The following is a 23,747-nucleotide window of genomic DNA, read 5'->3' as shown; positions in this document are numbered from 1 at the left end:
CTACTGGAGTTCTTTGGGGGAAATTTTCCTTGATCTTGAAAACAGATACTGACAGACATTGAAACAGCTAAAGGTGAAGCCTTTAGGCATCATGTGGCGAGCTATCAGCAGTGCTAGTCTTACGGCCAAGCTGGCAATGGGAACACAGCAAACTGGAAAGACAAAAAACAATGAACTTTTTTTTCTTGAGACAGGGTCTCATTCTCTTGCCCAGACTAGAGTGCTGCGGCCCTGTCTTGGCTCATTGCAGCCACAACCTCGGAGGCTCAAGTGATTCTCCTGCCTCAGTCTCTTGAATTAAACAACCTTGGAGTTAGCTACTTCTGGGCTGTTTATTTTTGGAATAACATATTTCCTCACTGTTGAAGCCTATGGAGAGGAGATTTCTGTGTTCCTTGCAGTTGACAGTATTCTCAAAGTCATTGTGAAGATTAACTGAGACTGTAGACAAGTGTGCTTTTGCTTGTAAACATCTACCTGAGCTATTTCTGTTATTCCCTGTGGTGCTTTCTACTCTTAAAGACAGCAACATTTTACAGTGAATCCACCTATGTACGCAAAGTTGAGAATGTTCAATTTAGAGTTAGCAACTGTTAATTCTAAACTTTACTACATTTAATTAAACAAGTAGATAAGTTACATATCTGTCATTCAAGAAACCACTTTAAACATACATTGCACTTCTCCTTAATATTCTTAAACTTTTGTTAGTACTCTAATTCTCACAGCAATCTAGAAAGTAGTCAACAAATATTTCTATCGTCTTCGTAAAGAAAAAGGGAAGGGTTCATGACCAGCCTGGGCAAACACAGTGAGATGCTGTCTCTAAAAAAAAAAAATAATAAAAATAAAGAAAAGGGAAGGGAGGTGATTTACTTAGAGTCACACAGAAATTAATAACAAGATGAATGATTATGTAAACTATTTTTCAGACAAGTACACTAGCCCATATGTTGTCCTTTTGTTGGGACAGTCTAAGTGTATGCACCCAGAAAATGATCCAAAGCAGAAATTTCCTTAGGCAAATATCTCAATAGTCATGGCCGGGTATGGTGGCTCACGCCTGTAATTCCAACACTGGAAAGCCTGGGCGAGTGGATCACCTGAGGCTAGGAGTTCGAGACCAGCCTGGCCAACATGGTGAAACCCCAACTCTACTAAAATTATAAAAATTAGCCTGGTGTGTGGTGGGCACCTGCAGTCCCAGCTACTCAAGAGGCTGAGGCAGGAGAACTGTTTGAACCCAGGAGGCGGAGGTTGCAGTGAGCCAAGATCGCACCATTACACTCCAGCCTGGGCGACAGAGTGGGAGTGTGTCTCAAAAGAAAACACCACCACCCACACCACCACCCAAAATATATCAATAGGCAGAAGCAGTAATCCGGGGTTGGAATTCTATCACTGTCCAGGGGAAAAGCAAAAATTCTCCTACCTTTAGTCTCACAGATCATCACATTGCTAAATTCGCTTTCTCCTCCTTCATTGAAGCATTGCATTTTAATGTCATAGGAGGTTTCTGGCTGCAGGTGGCCAATCATGTGCCACTGCTTTGAACCTAAAAGGAAAAATAAAAGGCTTTACACATCATACAGCCTAAATGATAATGTCAACATAATTAGTTAATATTTTCGGAATATGGCTGGAGGAGCATTCACCACAATCTAGTAGTCTGTGCAATAAAAATGTACTTACCAGTAAGTATTCTACTAATGTACCACACATAAACAGCATTGCTATTACATGGCATGAAAAAAAGATAAAGAGAAGAGATAGAAGCTGACTGACTTAAAGCTGTATCTGTGTGTTGGCAATAATATTTGTTTATTAAAAATAATTAGTGGGAGTCTTTCATAAAATAGGTGTTAATTTTATGCATAGGAAAGAAACCTCAAGTCCTTTCATCCCTATTTTAACCCAGCAAGTCAATTCACTATGTCCACCCACCAAAAAGCAACAATACATTCGGGATCAGCAAATTGTACACTACCCAGAGCAGCTGACCAGTTACAAGAATGGTCTTAGCAAAATTCTCAATTCCACTGTCATGGATGTAACATCAACTGACATATGACTGAATGCCTGAATAAACTGCTGAGAATCATCAAAAAGCAAAATCTACTATGGGAAACTCTCAGCCACCACCCCCACTCCTGCTTTTCTCTTGAGTCAAGATCTCCAAACCACACAAGTATCTCTAGTAGAATGATTCTGTTACCCGTGGCACACAGCCAACATTTCATTTAGAAACGCTCCTAAACTGAACGCCCCGGTATAAATCACTCTTCATTCTTACTTCCATGGACCTGTGACAATGTTTCATATGCAGGGACATTTTTGCCAGATTAAATTAACTCTTCAAGCACCCTTAATCCCTTGCAGAAAAATCTCTTCAGATGGTCTCCACTATTTCTTAGAAACTCAAGTATACCCCCAACTCATTTAAGAATTAATTAATGGGGGAGGAAAAAAACCAAAACAAAACCACACACACAAGTTAAATCTACTTGGCTGACAGGACCAATATCACCAGACTCCTTTTTAATTCAACACAGACAAAAATATTTCAATCTGGAAGTATAAGCCTCTTTCCAAGTCATCAGTACAAAACCCTTCACTTGTATGGACCCATGTCTTCTAAGGAAGGAAATCTGCTTGTTTTAGTATTGTCTCTGAAAGACTCAAAAGTAAGTAGTTCTATACCCCATTTATAAATGTAAAAAGAACCCCCCAAAAGATGTTGACTCAAAAACTGGTTGAAAATGAAATAGATCTGTCTCTAAAATCCAAAGGCTTTCCGAAAAACTTCTGTTTTTTCTCTAGCCTTGGGTGTTTTCCAACCCAGTCCTACACTCACCTACACTAGAAACATTCTCTTGAATAATTACTACACTGGATTTGAAGTTTTCCTTTCATAGTGCTCATAAAAATGGAATTAAACTAGGCTTCTGATATGTTACTAATAAGAGAAAAACTTAAAATAATACATATCTTATTAGATTATATTCCATTGTTACAGTTACTCTGCCAATGGCTAAAATTATAGGAAATAGCAGCAAAGACAATTTTACTGATCATTGATGAATAAGACAACTAAATACATCATTAGTTTTAAAACGGACCAATCAGCACATATCCTTTGATTAACAGGCAATTATTTCCCCAAAGGATATTTTAGAATAGGTAAGGATTTACCTCAGAGAGAAACCAAAGCACAGACTTAAAGATCAGAAGAACTGATATTTTACTTGGAATTGACTTAACTTTAAAAGATAAACATATTCAACATAAAAACACTGGTGTGCTGGAAACATTTACAGTTTATCAAAATGTGGAACCTCATTCAGAAAATAGGACAGCTTAATTGTCCTTCTCTACATATATTCTTCTAAATTCTCTATATTCTTCTACAATTTGACTTTTTTTTTAAACCATTTTCTGGTGACTTTTAATTTTTTTTTCAAAAGTTTAAATTTTGGGTCAATTCACAGAAGTAATCTAAAACTATTTTTAAAAGTACAAAGAATGAATAGTTTTGTTCCTGCGTTTTGGCAAATAGACCAATAGTTTCCAACTGCCACAAAAAGAATTTCAAATGCATAAACTTGAAAATATAGAATAAGCAAATTACACAGCACAGTGAAGTCCACTTAAACATCTAACTGCTCAGTATATTACATTTATAAACAAGTTCTCTGTGAACCTAAGGCGAAACTGACATTTGCAGACATTACTACTAGATATGAAAGCTTCTTTAAATAATTTTCAAGATCCATGCTCAATATGCATATTACAGAAGTTTGCAAAAGCGCAAAGATTTGACTATAGAATATAGTTTTAAAACTGTTTATTAGTGGATATTTCTAGAACATAGAACCAAGAAGGGTGACGAGAGAGAAAAGAAGAGACAGAGACAGATACTCATTTTATTTACATTTGTCTTGTTTACAACTATTTTATGGCAAATGTTTGGCCTCTGTCAAAAATTTTTAAAAGCAAAATTCTGACATCCCCGCTGCCCTAAACCCAATGAAATAAAATGAAGACCCAGATAGTCCCAAAATGGAGAATGATCACTATCAGGTTGGTGCGAAAGTAATTGCGGTTTTTGGTATTAAAAGTTATGCCAAAAGCCGCAATTTCTTGTTACTTTTGCACCAACCTAAATATTATCCTTCCATTTCTTTTCTAAAATAGCCTTTTTACTGATGTAAAGTATGCATACAGAAACATCCACATAACCATGCAGCTGAATGAATGTTCACAAACCAGACATGCCCATGGTACCCATAGCTAGGTCAACAAAGAGAACACAGGAAAGCCCCCCACCCCAAACGTCACCTCATGCCCCTTCCAGGGTCTTCTTTCCCACAAGACAGCTATTATTGTGAGTCCTAACAGCAAAGAATAGTTTTGCCACTAAAAGTTATGGAAGAAAAGAAATAATCATTCCTTCATTCAAAAAACATTTACGGAGCATCTACTGTGTGCTGAGTATTAAAAGCTGGATCATAAATTTCTCATTATATTACAAAAGCATTCCACTGGAAAAATATGAAAAAGACTGCTACAACATATTAAGAAATGTGATACAGCATCAAGTAATTTATTATAAAACAAACTATATGCAGTATTTGATGTCAAGAAGGCATATGGAAAGTAACCTTGGCCTACGGCAATTTTCTGACATAATTCAGTAGGACATTTCTCATTTCAAAGAATCAGAATCTAGGAGTGAAAAAAAGACCTTGGAAGAAGGCTTCCTCCCAAAGCAACAATCCCTTCCAAGGTATCACTGAGAAACGGGCACTCAGCTTCTACTGAGCACTTTCAACATTAAGGAGTCTATGACTTTGTGGGGGAACCTATGTTAGAAATGCTATGTTAGAAAATTCTTTCTGACACTGCTTTCTTGCAACTTCCCCAATTGACTCAGCTCTCTTCCACATAACAATCCTTAAATACTTGAAGGCAGTAATCATGTTGCTTCTGCTAGTCTTTTTCAACCTGAATATCGTTAGACATTCCCTTGTTCTTTTTGGACTCCATTCATATATTAATATAATACTGACGGCCTCACCATTGGAGGGGCTGGAGATATAGCAGTGGGAGAAAAGGTCCCATGCTCACAAGGGAGTTACTATCTAGTAGAGGAGACAGAGTTTAAGCAAACAGTTTCAAACACACACACTGTCTGTCCCTCTCACACAAACACATACACACACACAACCATGTACTTAAACTTTGATAACTGCTATGAAATAAACATAAAGGGTATGGTTAGAAACTACAGCAAGGTACCGTGTCATACAAATAAGAGGAAGTTACCTGAGAGGAAGTTATGGGGAAGATCTGACTCCCTGTAATTCGACTCTGTCAAGCATTTTGAAAAGTGGGACAATTTTTCTGTGCACACAACTAGGTAAAGGCAACAGGAACCACCCTGTGCCAAGGTCCTGAGGCAAACATGTCTCAGTGCACACCAGGAAACTGAAAGAAGGACCAGAAAGGGAGAGGTGCAAGAGATGTGGTATAGGCAGGGGCCAGCCAGGTCAGGTGGGCCTTCAGGCCACAGGCAAAATTGTGAATTCTATTTTAAATGCAGTTAAAAAGCAGTTTCAATACCCTTCACCATCTTAGCTGTTTTCTTTCTTTTCTACATGCATTCCAATTTCTCAGCATCTCTACAAGTGAGCAAGATGCTTAACACAGGATCTTTCTAGGACAGACTCCAGTGAAATTGAGTGAGATATTATTTATTAAAGGTAGCCAAACACTGCAATGGATTTTCATACTCAGGCCAATGTTCATTTAAATGAAACAGAAATCAAAATTTTCTTTCAGATGAACTACTACTGGTTAATCATATTTTCCCCAAATGTTTGTGCAAGTTTCTGCAACCAAAATATAAGATGCTACATATATTACATTGGAATAGGTGGCTTTCTTTGGGACAGATTCAACAGCAGTAACACACACACCATTCCATTTTGTACTGTCTTATCTTGGGATGATGCATTTTATATTTATAAACCTTCTTTCTCCAAAGCTCCTTGACAGGGACTCCAGTGTGCCAGGGGGACTTACCTTCTACAACATCCCTCTTGTAATCACTGTCATTGTCGCTATCTGTTGGTCGGTAATAGATATAAAATCCTTGAATGGGAGTGTTATTGTTACTTGATGGAATGTACTAAAAAACAGAAGCAAAGACTTGTCAAAGACAAAAATAAATGTAACTTTCTCATTCATTAAGTTTTCTTTATCACCTTACATTTTTCTAGTTTCATTTTGCAAACATAGTAATAATGGCCATTTTTAACTTAACTCAAAGGTATTAAGAGCATTTAGCTTACTGCAGGGTTAAACAGAAATAAAGCACTACATTTCCCTGGGTTCAAAAGCATAAAAGCACATTTGGTTCAAAATGAATAAATCACGATGGCAGTTAAGTTAACAACACCTGGATGAGAGCTGAGGAAACAATAATTTTCTTTTTAACCCTGCCCCTCCTTATAATATATGCTTTTATTCAGACAAAAATTAGTGCTCTTGCACTTCCCCTCAATTAAAAGTTCAAAATTTGCTGTTTACTGTATTGTGTCATGAGAACATTAAATTGATTGTTACCATGACCAAACCAGAAAATCTCATGCAAGAAGATGTTTACTGACCGTCCACTTTAGCATGATCTGAGTATCGCTGACAGCCTCTGTGTATGCAATGTGAGGTCCAGTTATTGGACGGTTGGAAAAGCGATTGGGGAACCCAGCCACCTGATAGGGACGAGATGCTGAACTCCGAAAACTCTCACCATAATGGTTGATGGCAATGACCCTAAATTTGTATGTTGAACCTTTGAGAGAAAACAAAAACAGAAACAAACAAACAAAAACATAACTAAGAAAATCAAAGGTAGAATAGTCAAAATATGGCAATTGTGCTTAAGTACCTATCTATAATAAAGTATCTAAAGCCTGTATGGTAGATTTCAACCCAATTGACAATTTCAATCAATTGGGAGTAGCTGCTCCATGCACTGTGTTCAAGATCCCAAAACCTTCTTAGGAGTCACCAAGAAAGAAGGCTGCAAAAGATTAATGACATCTCAGGGAAGGAGCAGGTAGAGAATAGGAAAGAGGACATTTGCTCTTTTCACCATCCTGTTCTAAGTATCAATCACAGTATTAGTTGAACTATCTGTCCCCAAAACTAAGTTCTTTTCTCTTTAAAAGAAACAACTGAAGCAAGGTTTAATATGGTGAATACACTTATAAAGAGGCACTGTGTGGGCGGCCGCAGATGTCACTCTGGTTCCACTGCTAACAGGGTAAGAGGGAGCAGATTTAACTACCGTGGAAGGAATTATTTGAATTACATATTAAGAACTTAAAAAAAAAGTTGAGGATTGTGAAATTCTGAAAAACTGAACCTAAAGAATAAGTTAAAATGCTATAGCAAGTTTCCTGATAGCTCAAAAGTAATTATTGAGCTTCTGAAGACAGTGTTTTCAATCTACAAAATATTTCTTAGCTTCACCCACATTTAAAACTGATGCTTCTCCCAAGTATACCTACAGGACCCTATGCTGCTGTGTTACTTGTTTTGACAGCCACAGGCATTTGCTACTAACGTACATTTAAAAGTCCAGAAAAAAACTGCCATGAAACCTAAACAAATCAAAGAACAGAAAGTTTATTTATGCTTTTTCTCTTTTATGGTTTAATTTCTTCATATAGCCTCAAGATTCTTGTTGGGAGGGGAGGGCTCCTCTGCTGAAACAAAACTTAGAGAACAAACACGTGTTCATCACTGACTCATTTCCATAACACTAAGCACTGAGTATTACCACTGTGCTGAAATTCAGCATCAGATCAAACACTTTTTGTCAAATAACAAGCAATTTTCTTCTTATTCAGTCACAGCAAAACACACACACACATATAAGATGTGCACCACATTATTTCTAATTGCAAATAAATAATCTGAAGCCCAGAAATAAAGAATGGCCAAGTGGATTATGGTATATTTATTTATATGAAAGATATATCTCCACTAAAAGTCGAGTTTGTGAAGAATTTTTAATGATACTGGAAAACATATGTGATAAAATATGGGGAACATGAGGTATTAAAACAATACTTATGGCATGATCCCAGTTGGTATTAAAAAGAGAAAAAAGGCTAAGAAAAAATATAATGAAATATAAACAATAATCATGATTATCTCGGAATGGGTGGATTTTAGGTGATTTCTTCTCTTCTTTATATTTTCTTTATTTTTACATTTTTATACAATAAGCATGAATACTTTAACAATTAGAAAAAAATATGAATTATTAAAAATATGCATCTGCTGGGCACTATGGCTCATGACTGTAATCCCAGCACTTTTAGGAGGGTGAGAAAGGTGGATTGCACAAGCCCAGGAGTTCAAGACCAGCCTGGGCAATATGGCAAAACCCTGTCTCCACAAAAATTAGCCAGGCACGGTGGTGAGTGCCTGTAGTCTCAGCTACTTAAGAGGCTGAGGTAGGCCATGAGTGCGCCACTGCACCCCAGCCTGGACCAACAGAATAAGACCCTCTTTCAAAATATATAAATATATGTATCTAAAGTTCACACCGATGGTAAAAGGAAATGTTTGAATATCACTACCTGGTTCTAAACTACGAACTTCCACTGAAAGTTTGGAAGGAGGGATGTCTTCAGCTGCTACCAGCCAATCGCTGGTCCTCATCCGTTTATATTCGACCTTGAAGGCAGTGATTGGAGAGCCGCCATTTGCCCGAGGAATCCAAGTGACATAGACTGACGTCTCTGATGCAGTGGAGACGGTAGGCCGATCAGGTGCTTCTGGAACTAAAGACAGAAACGTTCATTTCAATAGCCCATCATGTCAGAGACAGGAATAACATAGATAAATGAAAGGGATAAATCCCAAACTTCACGTTATTAAAGGTTCTTCACCAAACTTTTTGCCAGAGTTTATAACACTTATAGCTATCTTCCTGTCCTCTGTAAAAAGCTAATGGGAATACAGGAAATAAAAGAAAGTAAAATCATCTATAAATTTGATAATTAGCTCTGAAAGACTGAAAGCAGACGAGTATGATCATTTTCACCATGCTATTTAGATTCATGACTAAAATAATATGTAAGTATTAATGCTTCAAGTTTGATTGTGGATAAAATTTATTATAAATTTTCACAATTATGTGTTATCTTATTTAAATGTTTTTCTTTATCCATGCTACACAAAATACATTTAGCAATCTACTAATTCTTATACTATTACTATTCCATATTACCTTAATATACCTCAAGGCCGTAGGGAGGTTACTCCAAAATACAGACTGCAAGTGGCAAAAAAAGATAAAATCTGACTGATAAAATCGATACTGATACTAAAGGGGAGAGAGAACGCTGCTCAGGATGAATACAGGAAGACAGGATATGGTGTTAAATAAAGGTGCTACCAGAAAACAGATGATCCACGTGAAGATGTAGAAAAGGGGTTTAGGGAGCTAGACCTAAACTGCTAGACCTAAAGCTAGCAGTTTTCACTTAGCACTGCCAAGGAAAGGGGATGTCCTAACCCAAAAAGTAAATGGTCTAGACCCTGCAGGAGGTGAAAACATGAGGAATAACCTCATCAGCCATTGAAACGATGTATCTAACTCTTCTTGATGACAAGTGATATGGCTTGGATGCTTGTTCTCTTCAAATCTCATGTTAAAAAGTGATCCCCCAGTGTTGGAGTGGGGACTGGAGAGGTGTTTGTGTCATGAGCGTGGATCCCTCATGATGGCCTGGTGCCTTCTCCATGGTAGTAAGCGAGTTCTCGCTCTGCTGAGTCACACGAGAGCTGGTGATTTAAAAGCGTGTGGTGTCTCTCTTGTTCCCTTTCCCACCATGTGATGTGCCTGCTCTCGCTTCTCCTCACTGAGGCCTCACTGGAAGCCAAGTGATGCTGGTGCCATGCCTGCACAGCCTGCAGAACCATGACCCAAATAAACCTCTTTTCTTTATAAACTACTCAGCCTCAGGTAGTCCTTTGTAGCAACACGAACAGACTAACACAAGTGATCTTGTGGTTGTAACTGGCTTCCCACTTGGTTCCTACAAGGAAAGAATGCTGATAGAAATAATCCGGTCTGTATGACAGTGACATTGTAAACTAGTAATCGCCATTCCAGTTTGCCTTGATCATCTGTGAATTTTGTAGACATAAGCTGGTTTTCGAGAGACCGGTGATCTTGTGGCATGCTGACAATCAAGTTTCTAGAGCTGGAATGTGGAGGGCCAGCTCTGGGCCTTGGTGATACTAGTTACTTTGGGAAAGCCACTAGGGAGCCCCATCCCTATCTGGCTTATGCCATGCTCCTCAACTGAGCAATTCCCTTCCACCTCCACATGTCTTCAACTCACCGTACAAATACATAAGAAGAAAATTAAGTTGAATGTGGTATTTGTATGGAGAAAACTGTAGCATTTTAAAAAACAAATTGCTTAAGGGATAAAAGAAGAATATATTCAAAGCAGGCAATGCTGAATGATACTTACTGTATTCCTTTCAAGGTAGAAAGCAAAGAAAACAGAATGAATAGAATGGTTAGTGAATCTCTTTTTTAAAACTAGAAAATAAAACAACTTCCTTATGTTGACTCATCTGAAATCAAAACTCACCAAACACCACAGATCAAATAGGAAAAAGAAAGTTATTAGGGAAAATGTCTCTACAGAAAAGAATATCTTCAATATCTAAAAGAAATAGCATGTGACTGTTAAGGAATAAAAGAAAGGCTGCACTTGGAGTCAGAAAAGGACATGAACAGCAAGCAGTTCCTTCACTTTCTGGATGATCTGAGGCATCGTGCATAACCTCCTCACATGTCAGTCTCCTAATCTATAAAACAGGTATGGAAATCTGTTCCTTATTAGGTTATCACGAATATTAAATAAATTACTTCTTACAGTTATCTCTGCTTGGACAACTCCAAACTCACGATTTCAAAAACTGAATCCATAATCTTCACCTAAAAACTCTTATTACTTATTTTGGTAAATGGTCTTCTGGTGCTCAAGCCACCACTTTCTTTCTCCTTCTCATGCAGTGTGGATTCCATTCCCCTGATCTCTCATACAGGTCCTCCCCCTCCTCCATCCACACTGTCACTTCCCTTATTATTTCTCTAGCCTTATCTTTTGCCACTCCTCCCTTCTCCTTAATCCCTTGGGGTTCACTATAGCTGTCAAGGAAAAATTCAACTTTGAAGTGTATCATACAAGGTACCTACCTGCTGGCCCACTAGAGCATCATTCTCCACAGCAACCAGTCATACTAAACACAATCACTAACCCCTCAGTCCCTAAACAAAATAGAACATGTCAGCCACTTGTCTATTGCACAAGCAGATGTCTTTGCTAGAAACTCTTCTTATGTTTCATCTAGCTATATCATCCTTGTCCTTTGAGGCTTAGCTTACAATGCAGAGAAGCCTCTCTTATCTCTAGTCACCCTTGTCCACATTGAGTGAGTGACTTAGATATTTCTCTTGTGATCCCATAACACCAAGGGTATAATCTGAAGCGTAATCAATCAAAATTGTTATTAGTTTGTCTACACTGTCCACATATTGTTATGGGGTTAGCTATCTATATCATCCACTATACTGTAATTAAAAAAAAAAAAATAGAAATACGATCTTACTCTGTCACCCATACTGGAGTACAGTGGCACAATCATAGCTCACCGCAGCCTCAAACTCCTGAGCTCAAATGATCTTGCTGCCTCTCTGCCTCCTGAGTAGCTAGGACTACAGGTGCATGCCACCACACATGGCGACTTTTAAAATTTTTTCTAGAGACCAGGTCTCACTATATTGCCCAAGCTATTCTCAACCTCCTGGACTCAAGTGATCATCCTGCCTCAGCCTCCCTAAGCACTAGCATTACAGACATGAGCCACTGTGTACCACTGTGCTTGGCATATACTGTAAGCTTATTGAAGGCAAGGATTATTTTATCTTTGCTGTTCTAGCATTTCATACAGTATTTGCCAGAGGACGTGAAAAATAAATAGTAAGGTTTTTGTTTTTCAGAGGATACTTTTATTCACATGAAATTAATACTCATATACATAATCCACTTAAGATAGCTGAAACATGCCTCAGAGGTAACAGCACTCAAGTAAAAGGGATTCATGATTTCGCTCCAGAAGGAGTTCAAAGTGTTATAATCTGCTTTTGTCTGAGATCAATTCATGGAAAACTGTAAAAATACGGAAGAGATGTCTGAAAATTCTTAGAGCTTAGCAATGAAATTTTAAGTCTTCCCTAGATGTCCTGACATTTTAGAACAATTACAAAAGCACACTTAGCTCTAAGTATTGAACGCCTAAGTGCAAAATTTAAATACAAAAAAAGTCTTTTGAAAATTATACAGCCAAGACATTTAAAAACCATAAGATTAACTAGATACAGAAAAAAAAATACAGTGAATATAACATGTAATCCTTCAGTAAAATAACAACAGGCACCACTATACATTTTGATAAGTCACACACAGACAAAAAGTGAGATTTTCAGAGTTCAAAATACAAATTTCCTTCTCTTACCAGAGAGGAAACAGAACTCCTTTCTTCTTCTTCTTTTTTTTTTTTTTTTTTTTTTTTTTTTTAGACCGGGTATCACTCTGTCATTCAGGTTGGAGTGAATGATCGTACAGTGGTGCGATCGGCTCACTGCAACATCTTCCTCCCAGGCTCAAGAGATCCTCCCACCTCAGCCTCCTGAGTAGCTAGGACTACAACAGGTGTGCACCACCAACCCGGATCATGTTGTTGAATTTTTAATAGGGGCAGTCCCCTGTGTTGCTGTTGCCCAGGCTGCTCTCCAACTCCTAGGCTCAAGTGATCTGCTCACCTTGGCCTCCCACGGTGCCTCGCCACAAAACTCCCTTCTTGAGTTATAAAAACTTAGTAGCAGAACATTTTGAGTCAGAGTTAATTAAGTGCTAATCATGACACTGACAGGCCAAAATTTAAATGTAAGATATTAAAATGGTTGAAATAAAATCTGAAAGACCTGTATGCTAAGATATGAAAATAAACAAACACCCTATTCCACCCCACCTCCCAAAATCTGAAGCAGGTCAGTTATATTTGTAAAGGAACAATAAAATATTCTTCTTTTTACCTCCACTGTGCCTAGAGGAATCTGTAAGTACTACTCCAAAATTATTGTTTGCAGCCTCTGAAACAACAGGATACTTAGGGACGCCCACAGGTGGAGAGGATGCCTGGGTGTTTTTGGATGATGCTGTTTTTTCTAGAAAGGTTAAAAAACATATACATAAGCTAATATGTATGTAAAGCGAAAAAAAAAGAGTACTATGAAACTTACCTGGTATGTGGTTATTAAATCTATGAACTTACCTGCCATAGCATCTAAATTTAAGACCTACTTCATAAATACTTAGCTGATCTGAGGAATGGACCAAAAATTACTTTTTCTTTTCCTAGTATCTTTAAAGAAATGCTAAAATATGTCTTTCTTCTTTCTAACTTTTTATACATTAAAAAAAAAGTGAAAAAGACAAATGGCTAGGTGTTCAAATTATTAGTCCATTTTTTCTTTTTACTGTATATATTTCCTAATTCTAAGCCATAAAACTCACTTTTAAAGAGCTTCTGCTAAGTTTTCTCAGGAAAATTGTCACATCTTTTTAAAATTTCAAGAGGCAAAAAGTGAAACTGAGTGATTCGTTAAAAACTGAAATGCACAATTATTCAGTATTTATAGGTGACTCTATGAACACCTAATGACTGATTATGAAAATTAACTCAAGATACATTTAAAATAGAAAGTACTTGTTATTTTTCTGACCAGTCTTAGTAATTAGATGGAAGGGTCTTTTTCAAAAGCCACTAGCTGGTTTCTTCTCAATCTTCATACCTCCTTTTCATTAGAGTGCCATACTAAAAGACTTCCACCCAGTTCCCTTCTCTATCCACTGAAGTCTCTGTTCATTTACAGCCAAGCCACAATGGCATCTTTTTAGCAAGCCTTCCCTCACAAGCTGCCCTGAAGAAAGAATATCCTTTCTTTGTGCTTCCCCAGCACTGTCCTTGGAAATCTCCCATGGTACCTGGCATATGCTGGTCTCTTTGTCTACACTCCTGCCTCCTCCACTCTATCTAGACTCCACCCAGCTCACTCAGAGGTAAAGTCAAAGTCCTCTCAAGGTGGATGGTACACTGTGTGATGTGGACACCCTGGTGTTCCCTGGGACCTCTCCCCTACAGCCTCCTCACCCATGATGCTCCCATCACAGTGGCCCCCTGTGTTCCTAGTGAACACCATGCACACCCCGACTGGGGCTCTGGCACTCGCTATCTCTGCTGGGAATGTTCTTTCTCTACAGAGACATGTGGCTTTCTACTTCCCCTTAGTGTCTCTGCTCTGATGTGGACAGCTCATTAAGGACTTTTCTGGCCACCTGCTTAAACCATTAACAACTCCTTCCCCATATACTTCCTATATCCACCCCCTAACTTATGTCTGTGTTAACACCTTCTAATGTACTTATAACTTATGTATAAGTCTCTCTCAACTAAAATCTAAGCTCTATGAGGCCACAAGTTTTGCCTATTTTGCTTCTTGCCTGACATGTAAAAGGCATTCAATAAATATTAGCTGAACTGAATACTGTCTTGCAGTTGGTATTAAGTTACACATCTTATCTTTCTTATCAAAATATAAGCTCCATTGGGATGGCTCTCATCTTGACCATCTTCATTTTCCCTATATCATCTACCCTCATGTCTTGTATATAATCAGCTTTTAAAAACATCTGTGGAATATTCGATGGAATAGGATAATACGACCACCTAAATGTGACCCCAAAATGGAAGGGAGGGGCTATAATAGAGTCATTTAGTGAATTTATATATAGAAATTTCCACTATCCAAAAGAATTCTTACTACTAAATTGACATCAAGGCAGTCAGCTCGGTCCTCCAAAGGAAGCCTGCACTCACCTTTGCTGGTTCGGAAGGTAAGCATGGCAGGTTGGCCTTCACCTGCTGCACTTCTTGCTACCATCAAGACTTCATAAAGACTAGACGGCTCCAACTCAGCCAAATGGAGCTCATTTTCACTTCCTGGGACTCGAACCGTGTGCCAGGTCCCCACCATGCCAACCCCATCATCCAGCTGCCGAAGAGAAAACACACCAGAAACGCAGGAGATGGAGGGGAGGAAATCTTTCAGTCACATTTTACCAAAACTAGGATTTACATAATTCTAGAAGAGTTTTAAGAAGTAATACACCATGGTAAGTAAATAAGACACAATACTACTTCACATTAAGAAAGATAAGATCTGTTGCAAGAATGCTGCAATTCTCACTGTAAAAAGATTCCTGGCTCTACATCTGACCACTAACGTGTGGCCTCAAGCAAGTTACTGCCCTCCCAGAGTCTGTTTCCTTTACTTGTAATGAAGACAATACTTTCTTCCTGGGCTAATGAAGAATAAAATAAGTATAAAATAATAGGTAGTATTGGTATTTATATAATATACATAATATATGATAAATTAAGACAGATATATTATGTTTGTATGTATATGAATTATATAATTATGTATAAAAAGAGATCTAATCAGTTGCTTCTTGATTAATGGAACCAAGAAACAATATTGCATGGAGGTTTTAGGGTAGATAAGATTACCAGCAAAACCTCTTCATCTAGAATCATTCATTAGGTTAGAAAGAGTACATAACCCTTAAAATATCATCATGTTATTTTTCCTAGTCATTAAAAACATTACCATTCAACAATGTATACTAAAATTTCTTGAACAAAGAAAATTATTTTAAATATGAATGCATCCCTCCCATTTCATTCATTTTCTGGTCTCATTAAACAGAGAGGAGCTTTTCCATTCCGCTCTAATACAAGCCCATGGGGAAAACAATATTTAAAGAGTTAACTGAGAGAGGCCCAAGGTTTACCCCCCAAAAATGACCAAACGATGTATGATTTTAATACAATTAAAAAGACAACTTGAAGCTGGGTGCAGTGGCTCACGCTTGTAATCCCAGCACTTTGGGCAGATGAGGCAGTGGATCACTTGAGGTCAGGGGTTCAAGACCAGTCTGGCCAACATGGCAAAACTCCATCTCTACTAAAAATACAAAAAAAATTAGCCAGGTATGGTAGTGCATGCCTCCAAATCCAGCTACTCAGGAGGCTGAGGCATGAGAATTGCTGGAACCCAGGAGGCGACAGCTGCAGTGAGCCGAGATCACACCACCGCACTGTAGCCTGAGTAACAGAGCAAAATCCTATCTCAAAACAAACCAACAAACAAACCTGAAATACAAACAATTGGCATAAATTATGCCAAAGACTCTGTTCAGACAGTTGATTTTAATAAGAAACTGCTTTTTTGCTAAATAAATGGTATTCTACCTTAGAGAAGGAAAGAATTCATATTTTAAAAGTGGTTATAGAGCTTTATATTGAAGGATTAAAGTGTTTGATTAAACATGTAAAGACATCATTGGGTTCTTAGAATCCCAATTTGGGGGTAAATTATACTTCATTCTCAGTGCTTTCATAAGATTGGTAAATCTAGGCTGGGTGCGTTAGCTCACGCCCTGTAATCCCAGCACTTTGGGAAATCAAGGTGGGCAGATCACAAGGTCAAGAGATTGACACCATTCTGGCCAATGTGGTGAAACCCCATCTCTACTAAAAATACAAAAATTAGTTGGGTATAGTGGTGCGTGCCTGTAGTCCCAGCTACTCAGGAGGCTGAGGGAGGAGAATGGCTTGAACCAGGGAGGTAGAGTTTGCAGTAGGCTGAGATCACACCACTGCACTCCAGCCTGGTGACAGAGCCAGGCTCCATCAAAAAAAAAAAAAAAAAAAAAATTCGTAAATCCAGCATGATTGGGATCTGTCTCTGACAAACTCATCATTCTGGAATACCCTTGTTCTGTTTCCTGCCATCCCACAAATGGAAAAGACAACAGCATATGTCATACAAAGAGTGTTAAGGTGTGAGCAGAGAAAGATGATAAAGGACAAGACGTTACCTTTCGATACTTTACAAAGTAGGCATTGATGGGCAGCCCACCATCCTTGCCTGGCCTCCACACCAGGTTGTACGTGTCTGGTGTGTGGGTCTGTGGGGGGCTCAATATGATGGGGGCATCAGGGACAGAGACGTCACCGGCATTTTTCTCCGGTGCTGATTCCACTGCACTGGGATGGACCTTTACTGGAAATGAGCTCAGTAATCCAGTTTCTGAACCATCTCTCTTTCTTCTTTCATCATTCTGAGCAGCATCAGGAAACATGACTGTCTCTGCTTTTGTATTTGTTTCAAAAGGAACTTTAGAGAGAGAGAGAGGAGAGAGGTTAAAGAAACTCCTCATTTCAGTGTCTTCTACTCAGTTTGTGACATGACTGCCCTCACTGGTATCGTTAGCACAATTTGAGCCCTGGAAGTTAAAACAGGTAACACTGCTGTTTATAATTCACGGAAACATTTAACTTCTAGTAGCAATTTTTCTCATGGGGGAGCAAATGAATTGTTTGAAAAACCAAATATATGATGCAATAGTTTAGCAGTTAAATGTTTTTATTTTTTCCTTGTTCTCTAAGGATACTCTTTTTTGTAATAATCATTTTCTAGTTTAACCTCAGAAGATTTTAAGTTGGCCAGGTGTAGTGGCTCACACCTATAATCCCAGCACTTTGGGAGGCCGAGGAGGGCAGAACGCTTGAGCCCAGCGGTTTGAGGCCAGCTTGGGCAACATGGTGAAACCCCGTCTCTGCAAAAAACACCAAATTACCCAGGTGTGGTGGCGCACATCTGTGGTCTCAGCTACTTGGGAGGTTGAGGTGTGAAGATCACCTGAGCCTGGGGAGGTTGAGGCTGCAGTGAGCCATGATTGTGCCACTGTACTCCAGCCTGGGCAACACAGTAAGACCCTCAGAAAAATTTTAAAAAGATAAAACAAGCAGGCAGCCTTAACACTTACTACTAACAGCATACAGAATATACAGAGGAAGATAAAAATAATTTATCTGCACTGAAAAAATAAATAGGTTACATATAGTCAAAGATAATTATTGAGCACATATTATGTGCCAAGCATTGTCCTAGATATCTTATAAACATAATCTCATTTAATTCTCAAAACATTCTTAGATGGTAATACTCCTATGTTACAGATGAAGAAATTAAGGTTCAGAGAGAATAAGTGACAGCTGTCAGAAGAATGTTAACGGTGCTGCTGTGAAAAAAAAAAAAAAAAGAACAATTTACAAAAACAAATATACAGCCAGTACAATAAAACCTAAGGAGTGACAGCTTGATTTCTCTAAAATGCTATTAATATTGGCAACAGGAAATTCTATTTTTCATTCCTTTTGTGGAGGAAGAGTGCAGATGAAACAACCTTCTACTTTTATTTCCGAAATGAAGTCAGATTCCTGGTAAAAGGTGGGTGTGTTTTTGGGAGAAGGACTGCACTGTAGTGGAGAACCAACAGAAAACAGGACTCACAGTGTAAGGTCAGTTCTCTGTTAGTTTAAAGGAGAGAAAGGGTGTCCCAGAAGCATCCTCCATGAGAGCAAACAAGAAGCTAGTGAGGAAATAATGTAGAAGAAAACTAATTAAGTTCACTGAGACAACTTCAAAATATTGCTCCTGGAACAACAGTGTTTATCTAGTGAGTCAGACTGTGGACTGATGTTCAGGGTGTGAGCTGGTGCCTGCTAATGCAGAGAGACGGAGTCAGCAAGTGGAGGTAATTAACTGTGGCTTGGGGTAGTGGAAAAGGATCTTTTTATCATTAGAAGTTTAGTGGATCCTCCGGGCAGTTTTCCACTGGGAAGTGGGATCTGGCTGTAAAAGACTTTAAATGCCACATGCCTCAGTTTATGCAGAAGCATGAGAAAAACTTCATGCTGCAGCTTCTCCACTGTCTGAGTCTCAAAATTCCATTTCTGTAAGATTTAAGATGCAATGAGAATTTTTCATTAAATTTTTATTAAAAGGGAGATTCAATTAACTTTCTACTTCTGTTTCAATGATATAATCTAGGCACTTGAGAGATTCACTAAATACAGCTAAAAAGACCCTAACAGTACTTTACCAGTGTTTTTGCATGTCTTATCTCAATTTATCTTCAGAACTCTATTAAATGGTAGAACAGACACCTAGCATCTCTTAAGGTGGAATGTTTTTTGAATTAAAAAAGAGATTGATACACTATGATGATGTAAACAAATTTAATGACTCTAAGGGGAAACGAATTAAATAGGGAGTACAACCGTATCTGTCAAAGATGCTCCCACTGTGAGCACTGCTGCCAGCAACTCACAACCCAAACTACTTAGGAAACCCACACCAATTCCCACTATAGTTTTAAAGAGTACCACACACTCTACAAATATTTGCACATCCAGGACCTCAAAAACCCAAGGTCTCTGGAAAGAACAAAAGACTGGGGAGGGAGTTCTTTCTCTAGCCTAGCTTACTTTCCCCTTTACAGTACAGTAGACAAAGTAAATGACTTGTCAGGATGCTAGAATTTTCTAAGGCTCAGATTCCCATGCAAAGAAGTGTGTTGCTGTGTATTATTTTGAGTTTTAATAAACTTAGTTGGCTCTTAACAATTATAATAGAATTTTTAAAAAGACAATGTAGGACCTCTTTGGTAGAATATAGCTGATGGGTTACTACACATAAAAGTGGTATTTATCAGCACATAAAATCCTGGAGCACAGGAGAATCTTAAAGGTCTTTTTTTTTTTTTTTTTTTTTTTGAGGCGGAGTCTCGCTCTGTCGCCCAGGCTGGAGTGCAGTGGCACCATATCAGCTCACTACAACCTCTGCCTCCTGGTTTCAAGCGATTCTCCTGCCTCAGCCTCTTAAGTAGCTGGGAATACAGGCACCTGCCACCAAACCCAGCTAATTTTTGTATTTTTAGTAGAGATGGGGTTTCACCATGTTAGCCAGGCTGGTCTTGAACTCCTGACCTCATGATCTGCCCACCTCGGCCTCCCAAAGTGCTGGGATTACAGGCGTGAGCCACTGCACCTGGCCATCTTAAAGATCTTCTAAAGTTAGTTCACGTAACTTTAAAAGGCTTCCGATTTCTCATATTTAAGGTGAGGAAGTAAGACAAAATAACTAGTTCCATCAGCTATAATTATGACATCTGTCTCTCTATACCCTGTATTCACATAAAATAATCACTTCAGCTAAATTCTACCTGAGGGGCTCCTGCAACTACACCTGTCATGCAGCTAACAATTTCGAGCAGAGCCACATCCAGGTCCTGGATATACAGATAGTTTTGCCTAGAGGAATAGAAATATAAACACAGGTTAGGCACAGTGGCTCACACCTGTAATCCTAGCACTTTAGGAGGCTGAGGTGGGCAGATCACAAGGTTAGGAGATCAAAACCATCCTGGCCAACAGGGTGAAAATCTGTCTCTACTAAAAATACAAAAATTATCTGGGCGTGGTGGCTCATGCCTGTAGTCCCTGCTACTCGGGAGGCTGAGGCAGGAGAATTGCTTGAACCCGGGAGGCAGAGGTTGTAGTGAGCCAAGATTGTGCCACTGCACTCCAGCCTCCCGAAAAGAAAAAGAAACATAAACACACACACACACACACACACACACACACACACACACACACACACACATATTCATTTACAGGTACAAACTACTTACTGAACTATTTCTTCATTTGAGGATTCTTAAGGTTTCCAAAATCAATAACTATTTCCTCCTTCCCTTAACACCGCCACAAGAGATTGTTATAATTTAATAATAATTAGACAGTAATCATCATAACTTTATGCTTAGTATCAATGGAAGGCTTTCTATTGCCAGACACCATTCTAAGCGCTTACTCTGCATTAACTCCTTGGATTCTCACCTCAACCCTATGAGTGGGGCACCTTCACTATAGCTGTTACACAGATGAGGAAACAGCACCGTTCAGCGATTTGCCCTCGGGTCACAAAGCCGCTAAGTGGCACAGCCAGGATTCTGACACAGCCCATGTGCTCAGCTTCCATATCTCTCCCACTTCTAACATGCAGAGAGTAGCACAGAGGATAAGGGGAAGTCCCTAGTCTCCATCACTTCTCCTCCAGCTTCATTCAGAGCAAGAGCATTCTTGTTTGCACATGAAGGGAAGTTACATGCACATATCCAACTCTTTTTATTTCAACCCTCACTCCTCTGCCAAGAACAACCCATTGGCCACTGCTCTGGCTAAGGGTGTCCATACATTGGTCATGTGATCCAGACTGTGGCAGATGGGCCAGAGGAGAGGAATTGTGGGGACCGGACTGTGAACTCACTAAATCAGGGAATGTTGGAGCCCCAGACCTATCCACTAAAGCAGGGAACGCTGGAGCCCCAGACCTATCTAGAAGGAAGAACGTGGGCCCTGGAGTCAGCATAAGCACTGCTCCTCAACCCTGTGGGCTCTTTGACCTGTGGGTCCAAGGCACTAGGCAGAAGAAGGCCATGCTAGGCCCCTTAAAGCAGAGGCCTGGGGCAGAGACCTCAGTTACCCAAGACCAAAGCCTTACTGCCTTTGATATTCTGCCTCTCACAAGACAAATAAGGCGACAATCTACACCCAGCTGACTAGTTGTTGGGGAACACTGCTCTAAATGCCTACTGATGGAAGGTTTGAATTTGAAATAAGTCAAATCTGAGTCCACTGCCACAAATATTAATAGTCTATACACCAGTAGTCAAAAATCATATATGGTTTTTAAGTCATCACAAAAAATCAGTAAAATACAAAGAATTAATATTATACATCCCATTAGAAAATAACTTTGGATAAGATAGAGGGAATATATATATACAGGTATTACTTCACAGTACCACAACTCTACATTCTCAATGAAAGCCAATCCTTTAGACTTAATATTGTAGTTATCAAGGGCATAAAAAATGTCTGCAACATCATGTTCAGTAGCTTAGAAAACCAGAAACATTAATCCCAAAGACAGGTTATATTCTGGGCCTGCTCCAAAATGAGAGCTTTCTATATTGCAACTATAATCTTAACAAACACATCAGAAACAGAGACCAAGGTTCATCTCATTCACATAAAGCCAAATACCAAAAAATACAGTTCTACCTTTTACTGTCATCAGGAAAAATAATATAGAGAGATTGCTGGATTCATTAAAATATTTCAAATCACTTTATCTTCTACTATAAAAAGAAATTATTCAACTCAAAATAAATAATAATGGCAACTCACCAACCATGAGAGACGCTTCTGCCTGTGTGGTACCATGTTCATTTGTAGCTTCGCAGATGTATTTCCCCGCACGTTCCTGAGTCACAGCCTGAATATGGAGAGAGCTTGCGCCAGCTTGGGACATGACAAAGTAGACAGGCTCCAGGTCCAAGCCCTCAGGTCTTGATGGCTGTGATTTTCGGGATTTAGATTTCAGGACTTGAGATGGATGGCTGGTTATCAATCCATGGCTGTCATACCAACGAATGACCGGAACCGGCAGCCCGGTGGCATTGCAGGACAGAGTAACAAAGTCTCCGTCTACCACCTTTGTGCTTGCTGGCACTGTAATTATAACTGGCTTGAATCCACCGTCTATTAAAAAAGCAATTCACATATGAAAACTTAAGAACATTGCAGTATCTACAATGCAAAGCAATTTCATCCTATCGCATAAATGTGGCAGTAATGATTAGAACCAAGATAGCTCTCTCCTTGTTAGTTCCCCTCTCAACTTTCGCCAAGTAAAACTGTCAATACAAGGTAAGAGTTTTTTCATAGCTGTGGGCTCCTAAACATTTCCTATATAAATTTCCTGCCCTTCAGAAAGAAAGGAATGTATACAAAGAAACCTTCTGAGAGTCTTCCAAAGGTACACTATCCATATTTGACCATTGCAAATATAGAACATAGGAAGTTGAAACCTCAAACCTTAACAAGAAAAAAGCATAAATAAGTATAAAAGTAGATAATCTGCCTCCAAGAAAACAGTCAATTTTGTAGGGTGGGGTGGGAAGGGGAGGTAGGGATTTGATTATAAAAGGCCTGGGGAGAAAAAATTTGTTCTGAATAAAAGTTGATACTGATGATATATACATTTTTTTCCCATAGAACTGAATAGCATTTTTGTTTCTAAATTAAAGTGGTACCAAGTGCTTCCTTGTGGTCCTGGTATTCTCTGGAGGCATTTTTAAGAGAGCTCAAAATGTAATATTGATCAAAGCAAATGACATTTTCTCCAGTATATCTGCCTTTTTCTCTAGTCCTCCTTCCCATGTCTGACAAAACAAAACCAACCAACAACTGCTATCAGATTTCTGGATTTTTGCCAAGCTACTGAATGTAAAATGTGATCTCACTGGTCAGAACATGCATTTTCCCGAGGACTAATGAGGCTGAACATCTTTTCCCGTGATTATGTGGCATTATTAATTTTCCTCCTGTGAAATGCCTTTTGTCAGTGTTTCTACTGGGCCATCTATCTTTTCTGTAGTGATTCGGAGTTCTCTGTATACACTAGGTTCTGTTCATTTGTTCAGGTAATGTGACCAGTACCTCCTTCCTAATGTGCTGCTTTTCTTTTCAGCTTTTAACAGTATCTATTAGGAAGATATTTTCAGTTCAATGTGGTCATACCTTTTAATATAAGCCTTTTAAAATGT

The 23,747-nt window shown here is 38.8% G+C and overlaps 1 protein-coding gene across 3 annotated transcripts in view; it reads right to left on the bottom strand.

The window, feature by feature from the left end:
- The window catches only part of CDON (cell adhesion associated, oncogene regulated), a 99,821-nt gene that overhangs the window by 24,639 nt on the left and 51,435 nt on the right, over window positions 1-23,747 (bottom strand). For all 3 annotated transcript variants that reach the window (XM_032285020.1, XM_032285022.1, XM_032285021.1), the window contains exons 8-15: window positions 22,327-22,680; window positions 17,106-17,404; window positions 15,040-15,214; window positions 13,196-13,327; window positions 8,655-8,858; window positions 6,672-6,853; window positions 6,085-6,190; window positions 1,433-1,555 (exon numbers count right to left, since the gene is read on the bottom strand). In XM_032285020.1, the coding sequence (XP_032140911.1) occupies window positions 1,433-1,555; window positions 6,085-6,190; window positions 6,672-6,853; window positions 8,655-8,858; window positions 13,196-13,327; window positions 15,040-15,214; window positions 17,106-17,404; window positions 22,327-22,680 (1,575 nt within the window). The remainder of the gene's footprint in view (window positions 1-1,432; window positions 1,556-6,084; window positions 6,191-6,671; window positions 6,854-8,654; window positions 8,859-13,195; window positions 13,328-15,039; window positions 15,215-17,105; window positions 17,405-22,326; window positions 22,681-23,747) is intronic.

This window comes from Sapajus apella, unplaced genomic scaffold, assembly GCF_009761245.1.
Source record: "Sapajus apella isolate SASKATOON/1434 unplaced genomic scaffold, GSC_monkey_1.0 scaffold16, whole genome shotgun sequence".
NCBI lineage: Eukaryota > Metazoa > Chordata > Mammalia > Primates > Cebidae > Sapajus > Sapajus apella.
The sequence above is the reverse complement of the archived record's forward strand: the minus strand, read 5'-3'. Positions and strand labels throughout refer to the sequence as shown.